The sequence below is a fragment of the Anolis sagrei genome, chromosome 1 (genome assembly GCF_037176765.1).
Source record: "Anolis sagrei isolate rAnoSag1 chromosome 1, rAnoSag1.mat, whole genome shotgun sequence".
Lineage (NCBI taxonomy): Eukaryota > Metazoa > Chordata > Lepidosauria > Squamata > Dactyloidae > Anolis > Anolis sagrei.
This window is the reverse complement of record NC_090021.1, coordinates 6,264,572-6,283,391: the sequence shown is the minus strand read 5'-3', so window position 1 is coordinate 6,283,391 and position 18,820 is coordinate 6,264,572. Positions and strand designations below refer to the sequence as shown.

The 18,820-nt window shown below is 46.6% G+C and overlaps 1 protein-coding gene across 1 annotated transcript in view; it reads right to left on the bottom strand.

Moving 5' to 3' along the window:
- The window catches only part of ELP3 (elongator acetyltransferase complex subunit 3), a 173,841-nt gene that overhangs the window by 101,660 nt on the left and 53,361 nt on the right, over positions 1-18,820 (bottom strand). Inside the window, exon 9 of the mRNA XM_067462594.1 lies at positions 5,952-6,078. Within this exon, the coding sequence (XP_067318695.1) occupies positions 5,952-6,078 (127 nt within the window). The remainder of the gene's footprint in view (positions 1-5,951; positions 6,079-18,820) is intronic.

The window sequence follows — 18,820 nt, the reverse complement described above, 5'->3', positions numbered from 1 at the left end:
GATGCGGGAAAAGGAGACCTCAAATTCGGCCAAATTCGGACCATTTATCTACATTAACAATTCCAAATCGGTCTCCTAAGGTAAATTGGTGTAACCAGGTGAGCGGACCCTCTGGACTGAAGGTGGTGCTGTTGAACGCCAGATCTGTCAACGGAAAAACGACCTGGATCCAGGACTTAATCCTGGACGAGCGGGCAGATCTGGCGTGCATCACGGAGACCTGGCTGGATGAAGCTGGAGGAGTAAATCTGACCCAGCTTTGTCCTCCAGGCTTCTCCGTGCAGCACCAACCGAGATCCGGAGGGCGGGGAGGCGGAGTCGCAGTGGTCTATAGGGATTCCATCCATCTGACCAGGTGCCCCATCCCGCAGACCACAAATTTTGAATGCGTCTACCTGAGGGTGGGTGACCGGGACAGAATAGGGATTCTGCTAGTGTACCGTCCACCTCGCTGCACTACAGTCTCCCTACCTGAGCTAGCGGGGGTGGTCTCGAGCCTGGCGTTGGAGTCTCATCAGCTCCTTGTGCTGGGAGACTTCAATATCCATGCCGAGGCGACCCTCACAGGTGCGGCTCAGGACTTCATGTCTGCCATGGCAACCATGGGGCTGTCCCAACAAATATCTGGCCCCACCCACTGTGCTGGACACACATTGGACTTGGTTTTCTGCCAAGGATGGGAACAGGGTGGCGGTGTGGAGGAGTTGTCCATCTCTCCGTTGCCATGGACCGACCACTTCCTGATCAGATTTAGGCTCACTGCGCCCCCTAACCTCTGCAAAGGTGGAGGACCCATTAAGATGGTCCGCCCCAGGAGGCTGATGGATCCAAAAGGATTCCTGACGGCTCTTGGGGATTTTCCCGCCACCTCGGTAGGTGACCATGTCGAAGCCTTGGTCGCTCTCTGGAATGGGGAGATGGCCAGGGCTATTGACATGATTGCTCCGGAACGTCCCCTCTCGAGTAGCCGAGCTAAACCAGCCCCTTGGTTCACTGAGGAGCTGGCAGTGATGAAGCGAAGGAAGAGGGAACTAGAGAGCGTGTGGCGCTCGGATCCGAGCGAGTCAAATCGAGCACGGTTTGTGTCCTTTCTTAGGGCATATGCCGCGGCAATAAAGGTCGCAAAGAAAACTTTTTTTGCGGCCACTATTGCGTCTGCAAAGAACCGTCCGGCGGAGTTGTTTCGAATTGTCAGAGGTCTTTTAACTCCCGCCACTTCAGACGGGAGCCCTGACAATTCGGTCACGCGCTGCGAAGCATTTGCCCGGTTCTTTGCGGACAAAGTCGCCTTGATCCGTTCTGAGCTGGAAGCCACGTTAAATGCAGTCTCCGAGGATGTAACAAGAGCACCTGCTTGTCCTATTTTGATGGATTCTTTTCAGTTTGTGAAACCCGAGGATGTGGACAAGATACTTGGAGGAATGAGGCCTACCACGTCCATCCTAGACCCCTGCCCATCCTGGCTTCTGAGGGAGGCCAGAGGGGGATTGGCTGAGTGGGTAACAGTGGTGGTGAATGCCTCCCTTCGGGAAGGCAAGATTCCAGCGAGCCTAAAACAGGCTATTATAAAGCCGCTGTTGAAGAAACCATCACTGGACCCCACTAAATTGGACAACTTTCGGCCTGTTTCCAATCTCCCCTTCTTGGGCAAAGTCATGGAAAGCGTGGTGGCCTCACAACTCCAGGTATTCTTGAGAGACACGGATTATCTGGATCCGGCACAGTCTGGTTTCAGACTGGGACATGGTACCGAGACGGTCTTGGTCGCCTTAGTGGATGATCTGCGCCGGGAGCTAGACAGGGGGAGTGTGTCCCTGTTGGTGCTCCTGGACCTCTCAGCGGCCTTCGATACCGTCGACCACGGTATCCTTCTGGGGCGCCTTGCAGAGATGGGTCTTGGGGGCACTGCCTTGCAGTGGCTCCGGTCATTTCTGGAGGGCCGTACCCAGAAGGTGTTATTGGGGGACTCCTGTTCTACGCCACAACCTTTGACTTGTGGCGTTCCACAGGGTTCCATACTGTCCCCCATGCTGTTTAATATCTACATGAAGCCGCTGGGTGAGATCATCCGGAGTTTCGGGGTGCGGTGTCATCTGTACGCAGATGATGTCCAACTCTGTCACTCCTTCCCACCTGCTACTAAGGAGGCCGTCGAGGTCCTGAACCGGTGCCTGGCCGCTGTGACGGTCTGGATGAGGGCGAACAAACTGAAATTAAATCCAGACAAGACAGAGGTACTCCTGGTCAGTCGCAAGGCCGAACGGGGTATAGGGTTACAGCCTGTGCTGGATGGGGTCGCACTCCCCTTGAAGGCGCAGGTTCGCAGCTTGGGTGTGACCCTGGACTCATCGTTGAGCCTGGATCCCCAGGTGTCAGCGGTGACCAGGGGAGCATTTGCACAGCTTAGGCTCGTGCGCCAGCTGCGCTCGTATCTCGGGAAGTCTGACTTGGCCATGGTGGTACACATCTGGTCACATCCCGCCTTGACTACTGCAACGCTCTCTACGTGGGGCTGCCCTTGAAGACGGCCCGGAAGCTTCAGCTGGTTCAGCGCGCGGCAACCATGTTACTATCCGGAGCGGGTGGCAGGGAGCACACAACGCCCTTGTTGTCCCAGCTCCATTGGCTGCCGATCTGCTACCGGACCCAATTTAAGGTGCTGGTTCTGGCCTACAAAGCCCTAAACGGTTCCGGCCCAAAATACCTTTCGGACCGCATCTTGGCCTACGAGCCCACGAGGACCTTGAGATCATCCGGGGAGGCCCTTCTCTCGATCCCGCCTGCCTCACAGGCACGTCTGGCGGGGACGAGGGAAAGGGCCTTCTCGGTGGTGGCCCCCCGGCTGTGGAACACCCTCCCTGCAGATATCAGACAGGCGCCTTCCCTCATGTCCTTCCGAAAAAGCCTTAAGACATGGCTGTTCGAGAGGGCATTTAATTAATGTGCTATAACAATGTGGTAAAGATGACTGGAATGGAACAAGGAATACGAGATTGGTTATGATTCCACTATGAGACGAAGCGGATTTTTAGTGTAGTTTTGTAATTGTTGTGTAGATTAGATGTTGTTGTAATTGCCTTTTGTAAATTGTCTTCTATATGTATGTACACCGCCATGAGTCGCCCTGTAGGGCTGAGAATGGCGGTTAATAAATGCATCAAATAATAAATAAAGTGTCACCATTTTTTCCTCAAAGCTGGTCTGAGATGGTGTTCCAAAAATGAGCAGTAATACTGCGCATTGACGGTCTGATGTGGGGGGACGGTATGCGTTAGGATGACACCATCACAGTCATACATGAGAATCACCATAACTTTCACATTGCTGGGGTTGTGATGAAATTTCGAACTTCGTCGTGACCCGTAATGATGCCTTTTGTTTGACTGGCATTTCAGTTCTGGCTGGTATGATGGGATTTTGGCTTGCATTAATAGGAGCATAGTGTCTAGATCTAGGGAAGTACTGCTACCCATATTCTATTCTGCCTTGGTTAGCCACACCTGGAATATTGTGTCCAATTTTGGGCACCACAACTGAAGAGAGATATTGACAAGCTGGAATGTGTCTAGAGGAGGGCAACTAAAATGATCAAGGGTCTGGAGAACAAGCCCTATGAGGAGCGGCTTAAGGAGCTGGGCATGTTTAGCCTGAAGAAGAGATGGCTGAGAGGAGATATGATTGCCATGTATAAATATGTGAGAGGAAGTCATGGGGGGGGGGGGGGGGGGACAAGGTTGCTTTCTGCTTCCCTGGAGATTAGGATGCGGAACAATGGCTTCAAACTACAAGAAAGGAGATTCCATCTGAAAATGAGGAAGAACTTCCTGACTGTGAGAGCCGTTCAGCAGTGGAACTCTCTGCCCCGGAGTGTGGTGGAGGCTCCTTCTTTGGAAGCTTTTAAACAGAGGCTGGATGGCCATCTGTCAGGGGTGCTTTGAATGCAATATTCCTGCTTCTTGGCAGGGGGTTGGACTGGATGGCCCATGAGGTCTCTTCCAACTCTATGATTCTATGATTTGGCCTAAGTCTCATCCAGCGTAATGATACGGCGTAAGAAAGCTTCTCCTTTGCGTTCATGGCGCTCTAAGTAGGTACGAGCAGCATCGTATCATAACCATTTCCGCATTTCCATCAAATGATGTGGAACCCATCGTGAAGCAAATGTTCTCGTGCCCAGGCGTTCCTTCAGAATGTGGAGCACAGTCGTATGTGCAAATCCTGTGTTTTGGGCCAGCTCACGAATTGTATGGCGTTGATCACTGTCTACGAGTGCGGCAACAGCATTCAATTCCGTTTCGCTGACACTAGGACAGCCTGGTCGATGCATGACTGCCACATTTTACCCACCTTGCCACTGTTCTGTAAGGCACAGTAAGCCTCTTGAAGACCTTGATGACACTGTCGTGCTGCATGACCTCTGGCACATTCAATCTTTCTCCAACTCTGTTGTTCTGGTTTTGAAAACATCTCGACAACACTTACTTTAGACCATAAGCTAATATGAAGCTCAGTTCTTCGCATCACTCTGCATGCGCGTGACATAGTTGTTCTACTCCAGAAACTTTGTTTTTGTGGCTGCCACAAAATACATTGAATGGGTTGAGACTCAATGAGATATTCATTGAGCGAAACGTGCTGCAGGATGTCTCTCCAGCAAAGACAAAGTTTTTGCAGTTTAATGAACTTTTTCAATGTGTTTATGATACTTACTTACTTAGGCGATCCCTCGTTGGACGAGTAAGATGGTCTTCCATCATGGGTTTCCTTGTGGGTCCGTATGTGGCTGTGGAGCCCTATTCTTGCTCTGCATCTTCTTCCGCAGTGAGGGCATTGGTTTCCAGGTGGAAGGCGGTCCCGGTCGGGGTTGGCTTGACGCACCTTCCTCCTGGCACTTTTCTCTCTTTCACCCTCCACTCGTGCCTCCTCAAATTCTGCAGCACTGCTGGTCACAGCTGTCCTCCAGCTGGAGCGCTCAAGGGCCAGGGCTTCCCAGTTCTCAGTGTCTATGCCAGAGTTTTTAAGGTTGGCTTTGAGCCCATCTTTCAATCTCTTTTCCTGTCCACCAACGTTCCGTTTTCCGTTCTTGAGTTCGGAGTAGAGCAACTGCTTTGGGAGACGGTGGTCAGGCATCCGGACAACGTGGCCGGCCCAGCGGAGTTGATGTTGGAGGACCATCGCTTCAATGCTGGTGGTCTTTGCTTCTTCCAGCACACTGACGTTTGTCCGCTTGTCTTCCCAGGAGATTTGCAGGATTTTCCGGAGGCAGCGCTGATGGAAACGTTCCAGGAGCTGCATGTGACGTCTGTAGACAGTCCACGTCTCACAGGCATAGAGCAGGGTTGGGAGGACAATAGCTTTATAAACAAGCACCTTGGTATCCCTACGGATGTCCCGGTCCTCAAACACTCTCTGCTTCATTCTGGAAAATGCTGCACTTGCAGAGCTCAGGCGGTGTTGTATTTCGGCATCGATGTTGACTTTGGTGGAGAGGTGGCTGCCAAGGTAGCGGAAATGGTCCACATTTTCTAATGTGACACCATTAAGCTGTATTACTGGCATTGGAGAGGGATTGGCTGGCGACTGCTGGAACAGCACCTTGGTTTTCTCAATGTTCAGTGACAGGCCGAGCTTCTCGTATGCTTCTGCGAAGGTGTTTAGAGTGGCTTGTAGATCTTCTTCTGAATGCGCACAGACGACATTGTCATCAGCATACTGGAGTTCTATAACAGCTGTTGTTGTAACCTTTGTTTTGGCTTTCAGTCTGCTGAGGTTGAATAGCTTGTTTATGATAAACTCAATTTGTTTGTTTATGATAAACTCAATTAGGAAATGACATGTATAACCCAGGAACAAAAACTGTGTTACATACTGCAATTGCTTCTTATAAGAGACCGAGGATGCAACACCCGCAAAGAAAGGAAGGAAAAATTATTCTTGGAGTTGTGTCTTACCACAAACTGGTCGATGTCCCTTTCCAGTCCCATGTTGGGCAGATCTGGCATCATGTGGGCCACCACTTTGAACCCGGCATCTTTGGCTAACTGGAAGGATTCGCACACGGCCTTCACCGTGTGGCCCCTGGGGAAAAGGCAGAATATTAATAGTAATAATAATCATCATCATCCTCTTTATTTATACCCCGCCACCATCTCCCCGATGGGGACTTGGAGCGGCTTACATGAGGCCAAGCCCAAACAACAATTACAATAAAGAAAAAAAAAACCAAAACGCAAACTGAAAATGCAACCAATAAACAATAGCATCATATTATCACAAACCATATGCATACATAACAATGTAAAAATTACAATAAGCACAGACGAAATAATAATGGGCGGGCTACATGTAATGATTAAAAGACAAACTGATTAAAACTAATTAAAAACTCTGGGGAGATAAAGAAGAGAAGCAGGTAATTTGCGGAGGAGAACTCAATTATAGGGGGGTTGTGGAAGCAGGCTTTCCCACGAGGGCGGCGGGGGGGGGGGGGGGGGGGGGAGGGACGAATACTCCGATGACAGAACTTGAGGCTGAGTAATAATGTGAAATTGTATACCTACTCATCAAAGGCGGAAGAGCCAGGTTTTGAGGTTCTTTTTAAAATTTTCTAGGGAAGGGGCTTTCCTAATTTCTCCAGGCAGTGAGTTCCAGAGTTAGGGAGCCACAGCGGAAAAGGCTCTCTCCCTTGTACTAACCAGGCAAGCTTGTGAGATTGGCAGGGGCGAGAGAAGGGCCTCCCCAGAAGATTGGAGGGCCCGAGGTGGTTCATGGAGGGAGATACGGTCACAAAGGTAGGCGGGTCCCAAACCGTTTAGGGCTTTATAGGTGATAACCTGCACCTTGAATTGGGACCGGAAATAAACGGCAGCCAGTGGAGCTCCTTAAACATGGGGGTTGACTGCTCCCTGTAGGTTGTCCCAGTTATTAATCTGGCTGTGAACGTTGGACAAGTTGTAGTTTCTGGTCCATCTTCAAGGGTAGACCCACATAGAGAGCATTACAGTAATGGTTCACAAATCCACATGTATACAACAACCTTGCGCACAAACATCCCACCTTTGTATTGGAACAGAAGTGGGCAATTCAGGAGGCGGCATGGAAATGACATTTTCAGCCTGATATCAGTGCCTCTCACACAAGGTGCTGAAAATGTAGTTGCATCACTTCTGGCTGACATCTCATCAAATTTTCCAAAAAACATTTACAGATTATTTAGACACAGAATCCTGCAATGGCGAGTTTTAGACCAGTTGGTCCATGCGGCCCCCTCCAAATCTACAACTTTGCATGCATCTACACTGTAGGATTGATGCAGTTTGATACTATTTGAGCTGCCATGGCTCAGTGCTATGCAATTCTGGAGGCTGTACTTTGACAAGGTCGTTAGCCTTCTCTGCTAGACCCACCAAACTAGTACTCCCATGATTTCACAGCATTATATCTATGGTATCAAACTGCATTATATCTATTGGCTTGGGCTGATTCAGGAGGGTGGAGTCTCCTTATCTGGAGGTGTTTAGGCAGAGGCTGGATGGCCATCTGTCAGGATGGTTTTGATTGTGTCAACTGCTTTGGTACATACACACATCCTAGTTTCAATGCCCACCAACTTCTTAACGTTATATAACTTCTTATTGGTTCACTGCAGGATATTGCAAATATCATAACAATACACAGACTAAGCAAATAAAATGTGGCAGAAGCTTTGGCACAAACTGAGAAAATGTTATTAAAGTATATACCCAATATATTCCAATAAGGAATATATGTATTGCTGGTACATGGAGACTTTTGCTCTAAGATCCTACAGAGTTGCTTTCATGAATCAAAATGAGGGGGATTTAAAACTACTGAGTGACAGAATCTGTTGATATAATCAATAATAGGAAATCCATACAGTAATAATGAAGTTGGCATCTGTTTGTTCCTGATCTTTGCCATCTTGGTTCTCACTTGGAGAAAAAAGAGAGGTGTATACATTCTACAAATTTCATATTTCTTCAGTTCTAAAATTCATTTCTCCCCATATAAGCGTTTGAAAAGATGGGATGCATCTTAGAATCATGGGTGCTTCTTTAAATATACAAGAGGAAAAGGGGTGTGTCGGATAAGAGCATCGGATAAGCGAAGGTCGGATAAGAGGGACTCTACTGTATAAACTAGCTTTGATACCTGGCAATGACTAGGGAAGGTTGTTTGTAATGATAAATATTAGAAGTAGTTATTGTTTGGTTTTGGATTTCATGAATGATCCCATAAGAAGAAGCATAAAGATGTGGGTGAACTACAACTCCCAAGAGTGTGGGCCAATTTCCCCCCGACCATTCCAGCATTCATAGAATCATAGAATCATAGAATCAAAGAGTTGGAAGAGACCTCATGGGCCATCCAGTCCAACCCCATTCTGCCAAGAAGCAGGAATATTGCATTCAAATCACCCCTGACAAATGGCCATCCAGCCTCTGCTTAAAAGCTTCCAAAGAAGGAGCCTCCACCACACTCCGGGGCAGAGAGTTCCACTGCTGAACGGCTCTCACAGTCAGGAAGTTCTTCCTAATGTTCAGATGGAATCTCCTCTCTTGTAGTTTGAAGCCATTGTTCCGCGTCCTAGTCTCCAAGGAAGCAGAAAACAAGCTTGCTCCCTCCTCCCTGTGGCTTCCTCTCACATATTTATACATGGCTATCATATCTCCTCTCAGCCTTCTCTTCTTCAGGCTAAACATGCCCAGTTCCCTAAGCCGCTCCTCATAGGGCTTGTTCTCCAGACCCTTGATCATTTTAGTCACCCTCCTCTGGACACATTCCAGCTTGTCAATATCTCTCTTGAATTGTGGTGCCCAGAATTGGACACAGTATTCCAGATGTGGTCTAACCAAAGCAGAATAGAGGGGTAGCATTACTTCCTTAGATCTAGACACTATGCTCCTATTGATGCAGGCCAAAATCCCATTGGCTTTTTTTGCTGCCACATCACATTGTTGGCTCATGTTTAACTTGATCCCCACGAGGACTCCAAGATCTTTTTCACACGTACTGCTCTCGAGCCAGGCGTCCCCCATTCTGTATCTTTGCATTTCATTTTTTCTGCCAAAGTGGAGTATCTTGTATTTGGCATGTTGGTCATGCTGGGTATGTATGCCAAATTTGGCCCACATCCTCTTGCACTGTAGCCTTGAGGTCACCCCTTTTAACCCAGCACCACACCAGAGTACAGTAGGATCTAACTACAGCTGTTTATTTACACACACATATACAAAAGGGGAAAAAGACAATTCTCAAAAAGCTGAAGAAGAAATGCTACAAAATAGCAGTGGCCCATATATACATATTTCAGTAATCAACAAAGACAAGGTATATGGAATCTAAGAGATCAAGATCATAGGCATAAATCCATAAGCATGCCAACAGTAGCTTTTCCGAGGCAAAACTCTTATAGGAACACAGGCAAACACAGGAGACGAGACTCATGAACATGAGAACTGAAACAGGAATTTGATTCTTTGGCAATGTTGTCTGCTCTGGAGACACCAGGAAAACATCACTTAATTTAAGCTCAGGCCCTATCAAGAAGTCATGAGGTGATACCTTTTGACACCTGGGTTGCAAGGATTTCTCCCAGTCTTTCTGACCGCCTAGTTAATCTATCCTTCACTCCCTCCATGCAAAGGCCTAATCTGATATCGCAGGAAAACTCCCCAACTGCTGAAGGGCGATTTCCAAGAGAAACGGAATCCCAGACATCTTCTATCTCATCGGCAGCTGCTTCTGGAAATATGTAATACAAATGCCTGGTTGCTGCTGACACGATAAATAAATAAAATCGGCAGCTGCCGGCACTTCTCTCTGATCTACGGCCTTCAATTCAGTTTGTGGTTCAGCCTGATCACACACAGACTCAGTTAGAAAACCATCATCCCCCTCATCCTCTGAGGATTCCCCAGCATCTTGCTGCTCAGCCTCAACAGATCCATCGTAGTTTGGGTTCCCAGTGCCCTCTGGATGTGGGTGAACTATAAATCCCAACATCCAGGGTCAAATCTCTCTAAAACCTGTATTTAAAGTTGGTCCTGCGGGGGTGGGGGGGGTGGGGCTGGGTCTATGTGCCAAACATGGTTCAGATTCATAACTGGCTGGGTTTACAGTGTTCTCTGGATGTGGGTGAACTGTAACTCCCAGAATTCAGGGTCAATCTCCCTCCCAAACTTTCTAGTATATTATATTGGTCATGTATGATCTGTGAGCCAAGTTGCTCCAGATCTGTTGTCAGTGGAAGTCCTTGGACTTTCTGGAAGTCAGATCCATTGGAAATTGTCCACAAACAAACATACACACAAACAAATATACATTCACACAAACATGCATACATATGTGAAACGTATTTTCACTTTTATTAGATAGATAGATAGATAGATAGATAGATAGATAGATAGATAGACAGATAGACAGATAAATGATAAAACTTTTTGTTCTATTGGTAGTATTAAAATTAGTTTGTGTCTTACGACTGACGGCATCTTAGAATTGAAGCAATATGACAAATATATCATAAATTAATTGAGGTCTAAATAGTTGCCTTTTATCTGCTTCCCTCTCTGAATTGATTTCCCTTCCACGGACTGTAAGTCTCCCAAGGCAGAAACTTGTTCTTGAATGTGTTTAGTTTACAAATGGGGAGAGAAACCGAACTCTCCTTTGCCAAAACCGAACAGCTGGGACTCCTGTATTTGCCACCATTGGAAAGCCATCTCGCCCTCCTCGTTGCCCCGAGGGCTTCCTTTTCGAAAATGACGAAAGCGTTTTCACGGCCCCGCAGAAAAGCTCGGGAAAAATGCAAACAGCATCTGCTACAGTTTGGGGTCTGGAATGAGAAGCGACAAGGGAGCGACCGAAAGGACACAGCGGGGTTTGAAGGTTGTCACTGCAGACGGAGTAGCATAACGTTCCGTTTCCCCTTTGCTGCAAAATGATCTTAGCAGATTATCGAGCTGGGCCAGCGCTCACAAAATGAAGACCAACAGGAAGCAATGCAGGATACTACGCTTAAGCAAAAGAAATGAAATGCACAGATATAGGATGGACGACACCTGGCTTGAAAACAGTCCCTGGGAAAGGGATCTAAGCCTTTTAGGAGACCGCAAACTGAACATGAGCAAGAAGTAAGATGCACCAGCTACAAAGGCCAATGCAGAAATGGGTTCAAATCGCAGGAAAAGATTCCACCCAAACATTAGGAAGAACTTTTTGGTGTTTGGAATATTCTGCCTCAAAATCTGGTGGAGTTTCTTCTGGAGATTTTGAAACAGTAGCTGCATGGCCATTTGTTAGGAGTGCTTTGATGTTGTCTTCCTACTGAAGGTTAGATTGGATGACCTTTGGGGGTCCCTTCCAACCATATTATTCGATGAAACACATATAGGATAGGATGACACAGGTGACAGAAACAGCAGAGACGGATGAGCTGCCTAAGTAAGTAAAGGTAAAGGTTTTCCCCTGACATTAAGCCCAGTTGTGTCCGACTCTGGGCATTGGTGCTCATCTCCATTTCTAAGGCGAAGAGCCGGCGTTGTCCGTAGACACCTCCAGGTCATGTGGCCAGCATGACTACATGGAGCGCCGTTACCTTCCCGCCCCTGGTAGCGCAGTGGGTTAAACCCCTGTGCCGGCAGGACTGAAAGCCGACAGATGATGATCTTGACAGATTAGAGAGATGGGCCAAAATTAACAAAATGAAGTTCAACAGGGACAAATGCAAGACACTCCACTTTGGCAGGAAAAACGAAATGCAAAGACACAGAATGGGGGACAATGCCTGGCTTGAGAGCAGTACGTGTGAAAAAGATCTTGGAGTCCTCGTGGACAACAAGTTAAACATGAGCCAATAATGTGATGTGGCAACAAAAAAAGCCAATGGGGTTTTGGCCTGCATTAATAGAAGCATAGTGTCTAGATCTAGGGAAGTCATGCTCCCCATGCTCTATTCTGCTTTGGTTAGACCACACCTGGAATACTGTGTCCAATTCTGGGCACCACAATTCAAGAGAGATCTTGACAAGCTGGAATGTGTCCAGAGGAGAGTGACTAAAATGATCAAGGGTCTGGAGAACAAGCCCTATGAGGAGCGGCTTAAGGAGCTGGGCATGTTTAGCCTGAAGAAGAGAAGGATGAGAGGAGATATGATAGCCATGTATAAATATGTGAGAGGAAGCCACAGGGAGGAGGGAGCAAGCTTGTTTTCTGTTTCCCTGGAGACTAGGACGCAATGGAACAATGGCTTCAAACTACAAGAGAGGAGATTCCATCTGAACATGAGGAAGAACTTCCTGACTGTGAGAGCCGTTCAGCAGTGGAACTCTCTGCCCCGGAGTGTGGTGGAGGCTCCTTCTTTGGAAGCTTTTAAACAGAGGCTGGATGGCCATTTGTCTGGGGTGATTTGAATGCAATATTCCTGCTTCTTGGCAGAAAGGGGTTGGACTGCATGACCCATGAGGTCACTTCCAACTCTTTGATTCTATGATTCTATGATTGCAGGTTCAAATCCAGGAAGAACGTGGATGAGCTCCCTCTATCAGCTCTAGCTCCTCATGCGGGGATGTCACGTTGTCAGGGCTCTACCTTGTTTAGGTAGAGATGAATCAAACTCTCTGTTTCAACAGTTTAATTAAAACAGCACTTACTTGCTGGCTGTTTGTATAGTCAAAAATATAAAACACAAAGATAGCACGCAGCTACAGAATAAACAAAACTGATAGCAAAAGTAACTTTCTAGTCAAAAGGGTCCAGTCCAATGGTCAAATGCCGAAAGTTCAATAATAGAGTCTAGGGATCAAGAGTCTATACCATAGTCAAAAGCCAGTCCAAAGGTTCAAGGTTCCAGGGTTCCAAGATTACAGGAGACAGGTCAGGATACCAAAAATCCAACAGACCTGGGGGAAAAACCATCAGCATCCACCACCAAAATGCAACAGATACATTTCTCCCAAAGCTCCGTTTCAAGGTTAGCTCCTTAAATCCAGTAACACCCAGCTGCAGCCCATCTCCTGCACACCTCCACCCCTAATTGCTTTCACCCATGAACTCCCACTTAGATTACCAAACCCTCTAGAACTAATACATTAACCCTTCCATCACCAACCACCATCAACTGCAGAACATATGACATGGGACATGAGTGAAGCCTCCCACAAGGGTGACAAAACATCAAAACATCCAGGCGTCCCCTGGGCAACGTCCTTGCAGACGGCCAATTATCTCACACCAGAAGCGACTTGCAGTTTCTCAAACAAAACAAAAACAAAAAAACCTTCCCGCCAAAGTGGTACCTATTAATCTACTTATATTTGCATCTTTTCAAACTGCTAGGTTGGCAGAAGCTGGGGTTAACAGCGGTCATGCCACTCTCTGGATTCAAACCTGTGACCTTTCGATGAGCAAGTTCAGCAGCTCAGCGGTTTAACCCACTGTGTCACTGGGTGCTCCTTGCACATATAATATGACTGCATGGAGTACCGTTACCTTCCCGCCGAAGCAGTACCTATTGATCTACTCACATTTGCATGTTTTTGACATGCTAGGTTGGCAGAAGCTGGGGCTGACAACGGGAGCGCACGCCACTCCCCGGATTTGAACCTGCGACCTTTTGCTCAACGAGTTCAGCAGCTCAGTGCTTTAACCCACTGTGCCACCGGGGCCTGCCTATTATGATGCCTATCATGATGAAAAAGAAATCTATAGATCTCAACCTTCCTAATGCCGCGACCCCTTAATACAGTTCCTCACGTTGTAGTGAACCCCAACCATAATATTATTTTCGTTGCTACTTCATAGCTGTAATTTTGCTGCTGTTATGAATTGTAATGTAAATATCTGATATGCAGGATGTATTTTCATTCACTGGACCACATTTGGCTCAAATATCAGATATGCCCAAATTTGAATACTGGAGGGGTTGCCGGTGGGGGATTGATTTTCTCATTTGGGCGTTGTAGTTGCTGGGATTTATAGTTCACCTACAATCAAAGAGAATTCTGAAATCCATCAACAATGGAATTGAACCGAACTTGGCACACAGAACTCCCTCGACCAACGGAAAGTACTGGAGGAGTTTGGTAGGCACTGACCTTGAGTTTGGGAGTTGTAGTTCACCTACATCCAGAGAGCACTGTAAAAACAACGATAGATCTGGACCAAACTTGCCACAAATACTCAATTTGCCCAAATATGAGCACTGGTGGAGTTTGGGGAAAATAGGCTTGGGAGTTGTACTTGCTGGGATTTATAGTTCACCTACAATCAAAGAGAATTCTGAACTCCATCAACAATGGAATTGAACCAAACTTGGCACACAGACTCCTGTGACTAACAAAAAATACTGGAAGGGTTTGGTGGGTACGAACCTTGAGTTTTGGAGTTATAGCTCACTTACATCCAGAGAGCACTGTGGACTCAATGGTGGATCTGGACCGAACTAGGCACAAATACTCAATTTGCCCAAATGTGAACACTGGTGGAGTTTGGGGAAAATAGGCTTTTACATTTGGGAGTTGTATTTGCTGGGACTTATAGTTCACCTACAATCAAAGAGAATTCTGAACTCCATCAACAATGGAATTGAACCAAACTTGGCACACAGAACAGACTGTAACGCAGCTGGCTGAGTGTCGGCTGCATTAAGATCACCCTGACCAAAAGGTCATGAGTTCGAAGTCAGCCTGGGTCGGAGTGGGTTTCCAACCAATTGTGTGTAGCCTGTTGTCGACCTTTGCAACCCGAAAGACAGTTGCATCTGTCAAGTAGGAAAATTAGGTACCACCTTAAAGTGTGGGGAGGCTAAATTAACTGATTTATGAGGCCATAAAGAAGACTCCAGCAAAGCATTCCAGCGGGGAAGCATTCGGGGAAAGCAGAAGTGCCTCATCAGTTTCACAGATGGACGATGAAAGCGACAGCTCCCCTGGCGGCCAGAAAAAAGTTAAATAGCCTCTGTGTATGTCTGTATATGTTTGTATGTCAAAATTGGCATTGAATGTTTGCCATATATGTGTACACTGTAATCCGCCCCGAGTCCCCTGCAAGGTCCCCTGAGGGTTTGGTGGGTACGAACCTTGAGTTTTGGAGTTATAGTTCACCTACATCCAGAGAGCACTGTGTACTCAACGGTGGATCTGGACCAAACTAGGCACGAATACTCAATTTGCCTAAATGTGAACACTGGTGGAGTTTGGGGAAAATAGGCCTTGACATTTTGGAGTTGTAGTTGCTGGGATTTATAGTTCACCTACAATCAAAGGACATTCTGAAACCCACCGATGATAGAATTGGGCCAAACTTCCCATATAGAACCCCCATGATTGGGTTTTCTGATGGCCTTTGGAGACCCCTCTGACACCCCCCAGGGGTCCTGACCCCCAGGCTGAGAAACACTACTATAGATAAGTATTCACATGGGAATCCTTTGTAATCTTTTTTTAAAGGAAGCAAAAGGACAGATACTTGTAGATTAAACTTAATGATAATTAGAATGAGTTGTTAGAGACCGAAACTACACAAAGTTTAGCAGCGAGAAAACAACTATTCCATTGATTTAGAAGTCTTTTGGGGATGGAAGGAGGAAAATCAATTATAAATGGCTTTTTGAATTAGCGAATTAAGAGGGGTACATGGGGAGTAAGGGGAATGTGTTCTAAAGGGAATGACAGCTATGTAATATGAGTTACTATTAATGGAGCATGCATCATCATCTTCATTATTACTATTAGCCAGGCTCAGCACTTCATTCATTATGGCACAAATCCTGCAAGGTTCATGGACAAATTGAAATAATCTTATGTGTTGCAGTAATCGTCCCACTGAGAAGATGATTCCGTATTAAAAAAGCAGGTGCAATGATTTTTTTTAATAATTAAAGCTTTGATCCCTATAGGTTGGCCTCTTCTTTCAACAAGGGTAAATACAAGGAATTACATCTAGAACAGTGGTTCTCAACGTTCCTAATGCCGTAACCCCTTATTACAGTTCCCTATGTTGTGGTGACCCCCAACCATCAAATTATTTTCATTACTACTTCATAACTGTAATTTTGCTACTGTTATGAATAGTAATGTAAACATCTGATCTGCAGGATGTATTTTCATTCACTGGACCAAATTTGGCACAAATACCCAATACACCCACATTTGACTACTGGCAGGGTTGGAGGGGTTGATTTTGTCATTTGGGAGTTGTAGTTGTTGGAATTTATAGTTCACCTACAATCAAAGAGCATTCTGAACTCCACCAATGATGGAATTGAACCAAACTTGGCACACAGAGCTCCCAAAAGCAACAGAAAACACTGGAAGGATTTGGTGGGCATTGACCTTGAGTTCTGGAGTTGTATTTCACTAGCATCCAGAGAGCACTGTGGACTCAAGCAATGATAGATCTGGACCTAGCTTGGCATGAATATTCAATATGCCCAAGTATAAACACTAATGGAGTTTGGGGAAAATAGAGCTTGACATTTGGGAGTTGTAGTTGCTGTGATTTATAGTTCACCTACAATCATAGAGCATTCTGAATCCCACCAATGAGAACATTGGGCCAAGCTTCCCACACAGAATCCCCATAACCAACAGAAAAATACTGTGTTTTCTGATGGTCTTTGGTGACCCCTCTGACACCCCCTCGCAACCCCCCCAGGGGTCCCGACCCCCAGGTTGAGAAACACTGGTATAGGGCTTTGTAGGTCAAGACCAGCACTTTGAATTGTGCTCGGAAGTGGACCAACAAGCCAGTGGAGCTGACACAGCAGGGGGGTGGTATGCTCCCTGTATGTTGCTCCAGTAAGTAACCTGGCTGCTGCCCTTTGGACTAATTGAAGTTTCTGAACAGTCTTCAAAGGTAAGCACATGTAGAGCGCATTGCAGTACTCTATTCGGGGATGTAACCAGAGCGTGGACCACTGTGGCCAGATCAGACTTTCCAGAGTACAGGCAGAGCTGGCGCACAAGTTTAAACTGTGCAAAAGCTCATCTGGCTGCTGCCCTTTGGACTAACTGAAGTTTCCGAACAGTCTTCAAAGGCAAGCCCACGTAGAGCGTATTGCAGTAGTCTATTCACGATGAAACCAGAGCGTGGACCACCATGGCCAGATCAGATTTTCCAAAGTACAGGCGGAGCTGGTGCACAAGTTTTAACTGTGCAAAAGCTCCCCTGGACACAGCCAAAATGTGTCCGTGGGGGAGCTTATTAGGGACGAACAATGCAATTGAGTCTTCATTAAAGACAAGGAAAAGTGCATCATGAGGACAGAACTATAGTTGGGATGGACATGGCATGGGGATATGTGTTCACTTGTCAAAGGTACGCTGGAAGAGCCAAGCTTTTAGGTCTTTCTTAAGGGCTGCTAAGGTGGGGGCTTGCCTAATCTCACTAGGTAGTGAGTGCCGAAGCCGAGGGGCCACAACGGAGAAGGCTCTCCCTCGTCCCCACATGTCGCACTTGTGATGGAGGTGGGAGCGAGAGGAGGGCCTCCCCCGAGGATTGAAGAGATCATGTAGGATTGCAAAAGGAAATGTGGTCACGAAGGTATAGAGGAAGGAAAACCACCTCTGAGTATCCCTTGCCTAAGAAAACCCTACACAATTCATAGGTCGACAGGGGATTTGAAGGCACAAACACACACAAACACACAAAGTAAATAAAATAAATAAATATAAATTGAGACCCTCCATCATTCTGTTCCTTGCAATGTGGATCCACAGATAACATTCTTCTTTTCACAACCATCCTGTTTATATTTTATGCACAAGGGTTTTTTGCAATTCCACTGGGTTTTTCCTCCTTTCCTTTCATATGCGCCTGTGTTATGATGAAGCCGTTATCCCGCAATCTCATCCGGCAGGAAGACAATAAGCATCTTCATAAACAGAAACGAGTCCTGAATTGGAAAAAAGAATAATCCCATAAACCCCCAAATTCATGGGGCTGCTCCAAAAGGAGAGGTGACTGTCACGGGGGTGCGAGGGCTCCTTCCTTCAGAAAGCTATTGATGGTCTACCCAAAGCTTGAGGAGGGTTACTTTTTGGATTTCGACTCTCAGAATCCACGGAGAGGACAGGCTTAAGGTTTGTAGATATGGCAGAGAAGGAATTGGATCAGTCACATCTGATTCATGGCACACAAATCATTTCACAAAAAGGCGCAATGATTATTTACTTAGGCGATCCATCATTGTCAGAGTAGGATTGTCTTCCAAGAAGCAATGGATCCGTAGATGAATGTGGAGCCCTATTTTTGATCTTCTCCCACAGTGAGGGCATCAATTTCCAGGTGGAAGGCGGTCACAGTTGGGATTGGCTTGTCGTGCCTTCCTCTTGGCATGTTTCTCCGGCCCTGTTTACCTCTCCGAACGTATTCTCCCCTACGTACCATCAAGACTACTAAGATCGTCTGGAGAGGCCCTGCTCTCGGTCCAACCGGCCTCGCAAGTGCGCCTGGTGGGGACGAGGGACAGGGCCTTCTCGGTGGTGGCCCCACGACTGGAACTCTCTCCCACCGGAGGTCAGAACCGCCGCATCTATCCTGACATTCAGGAAACGGGTGAAGACATGGCTGTGGAGACAGGCTTTTGATGAATGAGACAGCATCCTACGATTGTGGATGGAAGATGAGGTATACTTGTTTTTAATATGACGACTGACCACCGTAGTTTTTTAAATATAGTGGTTATTTTAAATGTGTTATTGTAATTATGAACTATGATATTTTACTGATTGTATGTTTTTATGCCTGTAAACCGGGCTAAGTCCCTCTAAGAGGTGAGAAGCTCGGCATAGAAAAC